A 13,595-nucleotide genomic window follows, 5' to 3' on the forward strand; every position below is an offset into this window, starting at 1 on the left:
TTTCACTTTTTGAATGGAATTACTGAAATAAATCAACTTTTTGATGATATTCTAATTATAGGACCAGCACCTGTATATCTAAGTCTCACAGCCCTTGTACTATATGTAAATGTGCGGTGAAATTGAAGTCAGTGTACTTCTATACCAGTGTTGCGAAAACAGATATCCGTAGGTCAGTAGCAATAGTGCAATTATTTTTCATGTTATGTAATATTTCTTGTAACATTACAAACAAGGACTGATTTTCATGCCTATTTTTAAAATCCCAAATAGATCTTTCTGATATAAAGTCAAGTTTTAATTCCATTTTCAGACATAAGTGAAGGAAGACAAAAGGTAAATGATATGAGCCACAGCTATTGTCATATTGTAAACAGAACATTTTCACAGCAGCCATTTTGACAGTCATAGCAGGAAAAGCACAGGTGTAACTCATAACATTAATTACGGCTGTGCCCTCTTGTTGTGCATGCTGGCTAAATGGAGACAATAATGTAATTAGTTACACTTGTCTTTTACAGACAGTACAAAATGTCAGCTGTGAAAAGAAGAGCCAATGAACTTAAAGACAAATCTTTTTACATAAAGCATCAGAATAAACTAGAAGTGACTTTGTATATATATATATATATATATACATATGTATATATATATCTATATATATATCACACACGTGTTATTTATTAGTTAAATATTTGCCATACCTGTGTGGCGAAGAGACAAAAAAAACCAACAACTATTGTTTGACCCCTGCCAGGTGTTAATGTGATGTGTACATGTGTCATGTTAAGTCTGAAGTGAAAAAATACTTCAAGAATGGGCAGATCACCAAAAAGTACCGAAACAGTTATGATGCAGGAAGACATTTACGCACGTTAATTATTCCAACACAGTCATCATCACTGAGGAAGCTTCAGGTTGTGCGATTTTATTAAGTGCCACATGTGAACATTATAGTGTATCTCTGAGTACTGCTGTAACTGGACAAATGTAGTATCATCATCAGCTCTTTTCACACTAAATGTTCTGTGCATACATTACGCGTTTTAAATGGTCTATATCATAGAATACAGTTCAATCACAAAAACGTCAAAAAATATTTGTATATTGAATGAATCTATAGTCCCTCATAAGCAACAGCAAAACAAGTCAGCAAAATATGTATTTTCTCTCATTATTTCTACTCATAAATTCTGCTTACAAAAGCAATGTAGAAAAACTCAAGGACTTTTGGCCTGACTCTAGCGCAAAATTCACAAACTCCTTTGTATCTGTAACAACATGGACCCCCTTTCCCATTTCTCTCTTCTCTCTCTCTCTCTCTTCTCTCTCTCTCTCTCTCTCTCTCACACTCACACACACACACGGCATGCAGAAGCCACCACACTTCTGCAGGTGAAAGCATGCAACCACACACACAAACACACACACACACAGCACTGTCTGTGTACATCTTTAAAATGGCATGCAGTGTGGGTGAGATTTTGGTCCCTTTGTGTCAGCAGGAGATTCAAATGATTATCCCAATCCTTAGAGTCAGAGAGCCAGTCCTGTTGAGTTTGTCTAAAGTGTTGGTGTTATGTAAATCTGGCCTTTGTACAATGGGATGTGGCTTGAGTTGAGCTACAAATAACGTAAAGAGACTATGGAGGCTGGGCCATATGAAAAAACAAAGCCCCAATTCTCAAACAGTTATAAGAAAAGGCAAGAAAGTGAATCATAATATTGCAAAGTATGGTTAAATGTGATCAGAAAAGAATATCCTGTGCCATATTGTTGACCAGTGTCCACCTCCATGCCCCATCCCAAGGTCCATAACTGAGTCCGATGAGGTGGAGTTGCAGACTCATTGGCGAGGGGACACGGTGGCCTGAGGGGAACTACCTGGGCCTTGGTGCCTCTCTTTGGCATGCTTCTCACAGTACATCACATCTCCAACCCAAAAGTGACCTCTCATCCTGAGGTTAAGACCGCAATCTGTGCAAGTGTAGCACTCCGGGTGGCGGAAGTGGTCGTCCGTGATGCGCACAGCCAGCGTGCTGTGGAAAGATGAATGTAGTCAGACACCAGACAAACTCGATCTGACAACAAAGTGAAAATATTTTTCCTCATTTCCAATGCAAATGAACTTTCGTGTTGCAAAGCTCAGCACAGACAAACATCATAGTTTCATTTGTATCATAAAGAAAAAGTGACATGCTGACACCACAGTAAAAAAATATTAGCATTTGATACATCTTAGAAAGAAGTAAAACTACCCCACTGACAGATTTGTTTTTACATGATTTAGGTCAAATAAAGCTCAGTTAACCAAAACTGTCAACCAGTCAACCCTAATAACTGATAGTTACTTTGGACACATTCTAAAAACAAAAAAACCCAAAAGATAAAGCCCCACTACACACTTTCTATCACACTCTACATGTGTAACATCTTTTACTGCAAATTATCATTGTAATTATTCACACACCTATGTTATTCCACTGAACGTGTAACTGTTGGTGACAGTAGACTTACACAATGCTGGTGCCACACTTCTCACAGGTGTGGTTTTTGCTGACTCCTCCCACTGATGTGTTTGGTTTGGGGACGTCGGGCGTGAGCTTTCCTGGAAACCGCAGGGCTGCCTCTGGAGCCAGAGACACACACACACACACTCATGAACACAGCTGCTCATAGGGATGTTCTGACAGGCTTGCATCTCTCTGTTCATCACATCAACACTGTCTTGTCTTCACTGCTTTCTGTCAGCGGTGTTTGTTTGCATTTCCCCACTCATCATCACTGGCTAGTCACACATGGGACACGCTTCATGAAATGGGTTTCCACACATTGGTCATTATCACGTCATGAAAGAATGTTATTACTATCTGGATTTATTTGCGCCGCCATTTATCAAAGCTGGGGGGGAAGAGCAGGACAGATGCATTGCATGATATGCTGTTCACAATATAAACTGCACACAAGAGAGCTTTCCTCTACATCCTGCACAGGTGATGGCCATATGGAAGTCCACATTACAGTTCAGTAATTCACACGCCTGTTCTGCATGATGCAAGCAAACAACAGGAGGAGAAGATATAAATTGTGCTGCATTTGACATAATAGCTGAATCCTGAGACCAGCCCCTGCAAAAGGGGTTACTGAGATAAACTATCAGTCCAAATCTCAAACATATACACAATCCAATCGATTTTGCTTCTCCATGCAAACGCACTCATGTTTGAGCAACAATTGACATAACTGAGAATTGCATGCTAACAGCGATTCTTTCTCCTTTCAATTGTGCACATTTGTTTGTAACGCAGAGTGCTTCTAACCTTTCTCGTCAGCCTCCAGGACTTCTTGCAGCATTTTAAAGGTGTTGGACTGACGAGGCGCCGTGCGGGACTCCTTATTCTCCTGGATCATCTTGTACACCTCCGAGTCCCTGTCAAACCTCTGCATGGCAAAGTCAGAGCTGGTACTGCTGTGGAAGGAAGAAATTAAAATTTATCACAGGTCATCACATTGACTAAAATCATATGTTGAGCACCTAGTGATGTGTTCGATTGAAAATTTAAATGTCATGGAAGTCTAGTCTAAATCCAAAGGAAATGAAGGAAGGGCCAGCAGCTGGCTTTAAGACTTTGACCTTTGAGCATGAAGTCTAGATTGCACACCACAGGCAATAGGCCAAAAACTGTCTAATGGCACAGGCTCAACAGGACTCCGTCATATCCCCTTACAAGAGGCACTCTTCTCACTCAGAAAACAGCCTCAAGTCAAAAACACAAAGGATATAAGGAGACAGTGGATGCTATATAGCATGTGTGAAATCCTTTCTAATGCAAAATAACAGTCATTCAATCTATTCAGCAACCATGATTGTGTAAATGAATAAGAAAGCCTTATGCCTGACACAAGGCATGATAGAAAACAGACATGCTTTGTATCTTGTACTAATGTTTTAATAAACAGCCAAGAAACAATGAAAAAAAATAAAAAATGCTTCCGACTTTGCATCCTGTGGGCGTTTCCAGCCAGTCAGTGCACAGGGGAAACTTTCACCTTTGGGTAGTTTACACTGTCAAGTCATTAAAATCATCAAATTAGAAGAAAGAACAGGGACTGGCTTCACAAGCAAATTCTTTACCTCTGGTGTGGTGGAAAAGCCGTTACTTTTTACGGCTTCTTCTATACTTAAAGTGTGGTTGGATACCACCAGTCGCTCCCTACCCCTGCTGAAGAAACGTGCATTAAATGTGGACTGACAGATGCACTGAGAAGCAAGAAAAAGACTGTTCTTGTGTCAGTGTATTTGTCAGGACGAAGCTGGTGAGTGTTTGCTTTCAGTAGGAACCGGTTGCCCGAGTACACTGGTCTGGCCAGGTGTGGTTTGATGCTTTCCACCTGTAGCCAACTTGTCAGCCAGAGTCAGTCAGTTTAATCTGATGGACTGTCCCATCTGTTGTCACATACAACAAACCAGCCCAAATATTTACTCTTTAACCGACACCTGAGCTGTGAAGAATCTGCTCAGAGACGATGACCTGAACCTCAACCATTTAAACTGTTTGCTACTGTGATTTAACATACAAATGTAAAAATGTAAAGGGCTTGTATTTGGTTATATTGTTGGGCAAAATTACAGACCATATGTAGTTTGACGGTGACAGATTTTCAACAAACAAGTTGTGTTTACTCTGTACTCTGTTCAAGTCATGTCACATATTTGCTTTCAAACCCTTTGTAGTCTTTGGTATTTATGAAACAGAAACATCCACAAATACTTGGTATCTGCTTATGCTATTCGGGCTTTTGCCTTCAGTCTGTGAAACACATGCTCTGTTGGATTGAGGTCAGGTGGCAGACTTGGCCAGTCAAGAACATTTAGCTTTTTGGGCAGAATAAACTCAAACAAAGTTGCTTTGGTTTTATGTATGTTTATGTTTGGTTATGTCTTACTGCATTGCGCATAAATCAGGGGACTCTGCATGAAAAGGCATTTTGAGTGCTGCCTTTAAAAAAAAAAACAAACAAAAAAAAACTCTACAGCTAAAAGTCAGCACTTTCACATTATAGTCATGGTTTCATTTTAAGACAACCCCCCCCAAAATGTGTTGCTGTTACATAAGTAATTATGGACCTCTATAAAACTACACCTCACATATGTATAGGGGTTTTATAAGCTTTAAAAATAACTATGTTTTATACATGTATTGTTCCTGCCTGGATTTCAGCTTTAGGCTTCCTGCTAAATGAACATGGCTGAAACAGGAGATGGCAAACACACAAGACAACAAATATGCGACCAAAGCAAATGCTCAGACCCTTTCCTCTGCATCACCGAACATGGGTCAAATTGAAAACAGCCCTCTAAAGAACACACTCCAAGTTCTCCACATGCTCAGCTCCACCCTCAGTCCATTTCCCCTTTTTGCCTCCCTCACCATCCCGTTTGAAATTGCAATCTCAAAACAAATGGAAACTCTAGGTTAAATGGGAGGAAAACAAATAACAGAAGTTCGGGTGAAGGGAAATGGCATTCATCTGAAAAAGCTGTCGAATGTGCAGATTTGCAGTGGAAGCAGTAATAAAGTATAAATAAAGTATAAAGTATCAGACAACTTCAGTGTAGTTTGTCATCTGGGACTTGTGCTATTTAATGTCCTCACATCTATACTACATATGTGTTGCTGGTTTCCATACCCAGACTTGGCACAGAGGAACAATGATAACAATGTAGTCACAGCACATGCATGTAGCCAAAACATATCCAAATCACAAAGCTAAATTCCAGCCATATTTCTAAAACCAAAGTTGGTACATCCTGACAAAACAAATCCAAATGACAAAACTGAAGATGACAAGACTCACCTCAAAAAGAAAGAAAGAGGGAACAAAGAAAGGGAGCTACTCAACTGTTCTTTCCAGTAGTGCTGTAGAAACTCAGAACATACAAGAGAAATAACTATTAGCACGCACATGCAGATGCTGAGCACACACACCTCTATCTAAACCAGACGAGACAGAAAAACAAGTCTGACTGAAAGGTGTGCCTCTGGCCTGAAACTCATTGGCTATGCGACATGAAAGGGTGGGTAAATGGGTGTCACTGAGGCTGTGATTGGCTGAGGAGGAGCAGGGAGAGGCTTGGTGTGCAGGCCGGGGGCTCTAGACTGGGGGCCAATCGGGGGGAGAAGTAAAATCAGACTTTTTTCGGAATATGGACTGCAGTTGCTGACACGTCATATCACTAGCCATGGTTACCCAAGGGGGGGACTGAGGCCAAAGTCAACCATCTTGCACTGTGAAAACACACACATCAGGCTCGCCAGCTGAGAGGATTATGTGAGAGACAAAAAGAAGATTTTCATTTCTGCTGGGACAAAAAACATTGGCAAGTAAGTAAGTAGATCCCAAAAATGTTAAAAGGGCAGCATCTGCTATGAAATGAGTCAAATTACAGCTACATCACCTCATCAGAGAGGGGGGCGAAGCCGGAAAAAGCTAACTGCAGTGCAGGTGGTGGACACAATATACCGTTTCCCAAAGGCCGAAAAATTATTCGTAGTTGTCGACTCAGAGTGCAGCTGCAAACAGCTCCAAGCACCAAGGGTCAGCTGAAACTCACAAGCTGACTAACGATGAATGCATGCATTGGTTAGTTAGACTTTAGTGCACAGTCCACACAGAGGAAACAATTATAAATGTACAAAAGGGATGTTTCTAGCAGAAACTGGCTTCCCAGATAAATTCCAAAAGTGGGTTATAATTCATCATCATATCCGCTGATACAACACTATATGCCTTTTGTCATGTTTATGCAACTATTTGATGTTAAAATGGTGTCACTGTTGATTCAACAATCCTGGCTGTAGGTGTTGATTTCTGAAGTTTGGATCTGTGGGTGTAGCCCCTACTGGCCTGTAGATGGTGCTGAATGACTGCCTGTATAGTGTACACACCCTGTTATGTTAAATTTCTTCCCCTTGTTACTGTTAATGTGTGTAGGTTTAGGCTGTGCGATACACTTCAATCTCTGAAGATGAACTAGTTTCAAGGTCAATTAAGATTTTAACATTATTTTTTCATTCATATTTTTAATGTGAGAGCAAAAGCTGTGTCTCCCCCCTCCATTTCCAACAGATACAGTAAAAGCAATGGCTACCATATGTCTGGTTAAATGTGCTAGCTTGTATATTTGTACTTTATGTTCCATTGCAACAAAATGTGCAACTACAAGATTAGAAGTGTGTATCCATAGCAGTCTGCAAAGAACTGGTCTCTTTACCTGCGACGAGGGGACATGGGTACATCCCGATCAATGGGGCTATGGGGTGAGTAGCGTCCTGGTGGGGTCGGGGTTCTGCTGGACACAGAGTTATTTCTGTTGTCTGAAGGTGAGAACTCCTGTGGAGGAAGAGAAAGTGAACAGAAGTAAGAGAGGGTGAGTAAGCATGACAGTCAAACTTTCTGCTGCAGCTGAAACCAACTTTGCAGAGTTGAGGAATCCATTGAGACAGTGTGCAAGTGCTTAGACCATGATAATAATAATAATCCTTATTTGTAGAGCACTTTTCAAAAACAAGTTACAAAGTGCTTTAACAAGTGTAAAGAATAATACAAAAAAAAAAACAAGAGCATGAAAAATTAATATAAAATGATGATGCAGTGTTACTGTAAAAGAATCACAAAAAGAGCTATGATCAGTGCACAGGCAGGAATTCACCAGCAGTATTTTTGCATTACTGCTCCACCAAGCAGCGTATTGGCATTGAACAAATGTAACAGCTATGTTTCAAAAGCTCTAAATCTGCAAAGACTGTACTGTATGAAAACACTGACTCCAAGTCTAACATGCCATCATGTAGGATATATTCAGTGAAAATCATAACAAGAATTAACCAGGAGCTTTGTACACATGGAGAAACACACCACATAGAGAATACTAGAGATCGTTCTTCTTACTACTTAATCATTGTCATCACATTTGACTGAAACCTGAATAAGTTTTAGTTTTGAGTACAACTTAAACAATATACTTTGTCATTGTTTGAGAACACGGCACCAAATACCATCAGTTTCTATTGCATGAGTCACGCCCAACATTTCTCTACTGCGGGCTGATCAGTCTCAACAATCACAGAAAAATCACCATTTATTTATCTTGATTACAATTTATATTAGAACTGTACTGCAGCTGATAGGTGATAGACTGTGTGGCAACACATGTTTGGCACTGACCAGTGTTGGTCTGATGGGAAAGACTGAGCCAGCATATACTTCAATAGGTTCCAGATGCAGTGCAAATCTCACAATTATTCATGGTAGTTATAAACAGTGTCCCTCATCGTGAAAAGAGAGAAGACATTCCACGCTGAGAACCTCATTCAGCCAAACTGAACACTTAGTGTTCAAACAATGGTGTGATTCAGGAGAAAATCTTTAGTGAAAAATGTTTGACTTTTGACAGAAGAGGGCGCTACATACCAATTGTACACAAGAAGCTCATAGCTTATTTGCCCGTGACTTTATTGATGTTGTTCTTAGCAAAAACCAAAAGCAGCAGCACATAGTTACAAGATTATGGGCAAAGGTTAACATGTCAAATGAGAGCAAGAGTGAGCCAGTAGTGAAACTGACCTTAGGCACATGTTCACACTAAACACTGAGCACACCTGGACCAAGTCTGCACAGCTCATAACTCAACCCAGACACTTTTACTGTCAGGAATCCCAACAAACAAATTGCTTTTAAGCACAGTGCTGTCTGGCAAGTCCACCTGTGATACTGACCACTTACTGGTCACAGAAACCATACTTGTGCACTGCTGCAAACTAACAAAATTACTTTGTTTAAAAAAAATAAACAACAAAAAGGAACAAGTCCCCAAACAGTTTCACAACTTCCAGTTTGCTGGGGAAACAAAGCGATTACTTTATTTTAGGTCTGTGCACAGTCCAGGAAAACTTAGACTGCGAATCAAACAGACCACAGACAACTCAAGAGTACAGCTTTCACAATACATCTCACCAAGTTTTTCTCCCTCAACCGTCACCAGCTGGCATCAGTGTTACACAGGCTCCATCCAAGGGAGAAATGTCTCCTCCCAGCTCTTTGAACCAGTACACGTCTGAGACTCAAGTGGGAGCTGATGCTGGAGCTCGATGCTGACACAGTGGCACTGATGGAGTCAAAGATTTGTGCTTCCAATGCCAGCACCCGCTTCCAATTCAGCAACTCTTTGAACAATGTCTCTGTTCTCAATTGAGTCCAATTTTCCCTCTTCTTTTTCCTTAGTGAGTGGGCAGATTAGTGGTGCGTGCCAGGAAGCCTTTACCAGAAACGATCACTGGGACGTCTCCCTGCAATTTCTCCCAGGATAAACTCAACATAATAACTGCAGGCTCATTTGATCACATATTTCATATCATCAGAGTACACGAACAGAGACGTCCATGTCCTCTCCTGCTGTGAACCACTCTCAAGGGCATATACCTGATAGACATACCTGGTTTGGGGATTCTTTCAGGAAGACCTAGTAAAGCCACACAGTATGTACATGAGAATCCACACTAATGGAAACCATGTTACATAATGTTACATAAGTGTCTGGCTACTGAATGTAAATCTTTCATGGTCTCCAACAGTAGAAGAATTACAGATAAAATCACAACTCTGATCTATGAGACTCAAGAGGAATGCAATGAAGTAAAGAAAAACAAAAGGAAGAGGGAGAGAGAGAGAAAAAAAACAAGTGCTCCACTGTGACCGGCAGTATGCAGCTGTGATTGAGCTTGACCTTAGAAAGTTCAAAAAAACTTCAATCTCCCATCACAATCATCCATTCTACAGCCTCAGACGCTAGCCTTTTATAGCTGTAACCATGGCATGGCTGGCAATGGCCTTAAACTCTGCTCCCCAAAACATCTTTGTTCTATAGTCATCCCTGTTATATTTTAAGCCATCAAATTATTACACACAGCTGATCTCAGCATTAGAATGTATTTGGTAAACTGCATCATGGCAGAGCCAACAATGCTCCCATGTTTCATGCACCAATAAACTTAGGGTGGGGCACAGGCGCGCTGAGGAAAGCCTATTATTTTGTCTTGGATGGGAGCATGGTTCGGAGATGGCAGAGACCACTGGAGAAAATCAGCCAGTTCTTCCCGGTTCCTTTGGCTGGTGAGAGGAGGAAGCTCTGATTAAAGCTGCACTGAACTGTATAATCAGGAGCTCGTAGTCAACATACTCGGGATCATTAGTGCAAGTCACTGGTATGCTGTGCTGGTTTTGAGCTGCATATACAACTGCCAGTTTCATCACCTTCTTCACTAGCAAGGACCAGACAATCAACAGGTACGATTAAGTGATTTATTGATGATCGAAACAGAAAGATGTACGAGGCTTGCCGTTGCTGAATAGACATTCGAGGCGTTGTGTGGAGGCTACGATAGGGTATTTATGGAAATGCTGCGATGACGTGGTTGATGTGTGGTCCCGCTCCTGAAACTCTGCTAATTAGCACCACTTATGAGTGATGGGGTCCTACATAGACACTACTTTCTGCCAAAGTTAGATAAAAAAAAGAAAAAAAAAAAGTTTGGTATTAGGTTGTTAGGTATTCAATATTTTGCATGCGAGATCCCTATATGTGCTTTTTTTCACAGTTTGAAGTGGGAGGGATTTGGTTGGAAGATCATTGATTTCCATGCACCAATCAAAGCTGATTGCCGAAGGCAATTTTTCTTCAAACTTCAACTTTGATTATTGCATATTTAGTGATAAGCACTTTGTAACTTGTTTTTGAAAAGTGCTCTACAAATAAAGATTATTATATATTGAATCTTGTAGAGAGATATTTAAAAAAAAAAAGTTTTCAGGGGCTTTAATGTTGAAATCTTTAACTTTCTGCAGGATGTGTTCCTCTGCAGCAAGCCCCCAGGAAGTGCGCAGGGCTTTGAAGCCAATTTCACATAGTGGCCAAACAGTGTAATTACAACTTCCACATCTGTCGCGTGACGCAAACAGGCCCAAAAATTATTTCCCCCATAGATTCATTGTCAAAGACACGTCTGTAATTCAGCAGATAGTTTTTAAATAGGTACATGTGATGTGAACGCTATGCAGAGGATCTGAGTAATTTTACACCTGGAAGTTGAACATTTTTGCTTCATGCGTCACTGAGCAACTTTCATAGGAATCAACGGGGCCCCGCCTCCAACACTGTATCCAGTTCTCTTTATACATCCATGCTTTGCAGTGGCAAGACATCTGCAGCAAAGATGGCAGACTAGTTGTGGAAGGTTGTGATGAAGCCTGCTGTTTATTTCAGTCATCCATCCACTTTCCATACCTGCTTTATCCCTGGCAGAGGAGAGGGAGATTGAGCTCATCCCAGCATGCATTGGGAGAAAGACAAGGTACAAGTTCAAGTTCAATCTTTGTCGCACCAGGGGAAGTTTTATTTGCAATAGGGTTAAAACAAACATACTTGTGAAAAACACATCTTTGTTTGGTTGAAGATGGAGCTGCGCGAGTAGAGATGTGCAGTAGTGGACTGTTTGTTTTTGTTTTTTCCCCCTTGTGTCAGCAAAATGTGACATTAACATAAAAATCCTAACATGAACGTGTCACTCCTGGTATACTTGCACTGTTCTGAATGTACTTTATTGGTCAACAAAGACAGGTGTAACCTGACAAGCCATATTTCTCAAAGCAGGAAATTGTATTACTTAATTTGAACTTGATTTAACACCATTAGATATAAACAGCTTTAAAAAAAAAAAAAAAAAGGTTGTTAGCATTTTTGGATGACTGAAGCTATAATGCCGGACTTTTACATATAAGTGAATGTCTGTTACATTCAAGCCCTTGCCTAATGAGTTTACATAATACTGATTAAGCCTATTGCCGTAGGCAAATCACTCTACTACCTTCGCAGTATGCCGGAGTTTTTAAATCTGGTGTCGATGGACCACCAAAAATGATGCATTTTACGTCAGCCAGCAAAGATTGTTTTGCCAGAGCCGAAGAGGGGGGCAACCCAGAGCCATATAGAGAGCTGCACAATACACCACTGGTGTAAAAGCAGCAAGGATTACAGTCAATAATAGAACAGCAACCGAAGGCGAGGGTAAATACGGATAACCATTGGTACATGAATGTTGTGTTACTGCTCTCGGACAGGTCGGTATTTGTTTAAATTTATAACCTAATTTAAAACTTTGGCAATTTATTTCAAATGCATTGTTATATTTGTTGAATTTTTATCTGTGGCTGTCACAGGACTGTAATAAGAACAGCCAATGAAATGATTGGCCGGCTTAACTACCTGTGCACTCACTGCGTGTGGAATGGATTGGCTTTGGAGGGAGTAGGATTTTTTCAGTTGGATACTTTCAAAATCTACGTGTCTCTTGCTAGTCCTCCAATGTTACCTACCCAAGGTTTAAGTAAATGACTGACCAAGTGTGACTGGTGATGTCTCACAGTGGGAATCGAACCCAGGTCTCCCACACCAAAGGCAAGCATCTTATCTATGCGCCTTCACCACCCCGTCCAGAACGCAGGTGAATCACTCTAAAATGAAAAACAAGCCTCTGTCTGCGATTGGCCACTTCAAGGCACAAATAAACAGGAAATGGTGAACTGAAGTGAAGGCAGCTGTTTCAGATCAAGGCACATGGGAGATGTTGGGGACAGCGCCAGTGGAGGAGCCTTCAGTCTGGCTCCAAGCAAGCCACTCTGCATCATCATTACCACCCTGCATCTTCAATTACAGGGCCTGGGCCAGCAGCGCACAGCAGCGATGCCTAGGAGAGTTTTTATTTTGGGAAGCTTGGTGCTGCTGTAAGAAAGTGCTATAACTGCTCTTTCACTGTCTCCACCACAGACATGACTGCTGTACAACAATGAGGCGGGGTACAGCAGACATCCTGAGCTGGGTAATAATCAGAGCTGTGTACAGTGTTTCCTATCCAGCAGCGTGCACTGGTGGAGGTCCAGAGCAAAGACCCGAGGCTGATGGTAACCTACTCGTTATCCACTGTCACTGATGAATCCTGCCTTGTAATTATGTCTGAGCGATGGTGCATTAGCGTGTCCATATTCTGTAACAAATAAAACACAGCTGAACACAGTACATCATTTTATATCAAAATTAATGTCATTAACATTCTTTACCTTTTTATTGCCTCATATCCCGCTGCTGCTGCTTTATGACTGAAATGCTGATCGGAATAATGATAGGACAAGAGCAGTGGGCTGATGGGTGGAGACTGACTACAGCTCCTATACAGGTTGCTTCAAGTGATGAGCCCAAATCCTCTATTCTACAAGTTCAACATTTAATATACACAATCTGTCTAGGGGATCCAGTTTTCTAACATAGGGCATGCTTGTTTAACTTTTTCAAAATAGGGATATAATCTTAATATACAGCCCCCAGTCCAAACTGCTGTACATGGAGTATGCTTTAGAAGTCAAGCACAATCTTCTCAAACCTCTATACTTTCTACATATAGATTCTTGGCCCAGGATTACATTATTCCATGTTATTGAATACTACATAAAATGACAGATCTTCGTCATGCCAATGCTTGTAC

At 40.9% G+C, this 13,595-nt stretch overlaps 1 protein-coding gene across 2 annotated transcripts in view; it reads right to left on the reverse strand.

Annotated features, from left to right (window-relative positions):
• Positions 1–907: 907 nt before the first annotated feature.
• Positions 908–13,595, reverse strand: part of pdlim2 (PDZ and LIM domain 2 (mystique)) — a 35,185-nt gene continuing 22,497 nt past the window's right edge. The window contains exons 7-10 of one of the 2 annotated variants that reach the window (XM_046036073.1): positions 7,277–7,395; positions 3,321–3,466; positions 2,518–2,629; positions 908–2,039 (exon numbers count right to left, since the gene is read on the reverse strand). In XM_046036073.1, the coding sequence (XP_045892029.1) occupies positions 1,847–2,039; positions 2,518–2,629; positions 3,321–3,466; positions 7,277–7,395 (570 nt within the window). In that variant the 3' untranslated portion in view covers positions 908–1,846. Of the gene's footprint in view, positions 2,040–2,517; positions 2,630–3,320; positions 3,470–7,276; positions 7,396–13,595 lie in introns of both variants that reach the window. The other variant, XM_046036072.1, reaches the window with a different exon arrangement.

Source organism: Micropterus dolomieu, linkage group LG21 (assembly GCF_021292245.1).
Source record: "Micropterus dolomieu isolate WLL.071019.BEF.003 ecotype Adirondacks linkage group LG21, ASM2129224v1, whole genome shotgun sequence".
NCBI lineage: Eukaryota > Metazoa > Chordata > Actinopteri > Centrarchiformes > Centrarchidae > Micropterus > Micropterus dolomieu.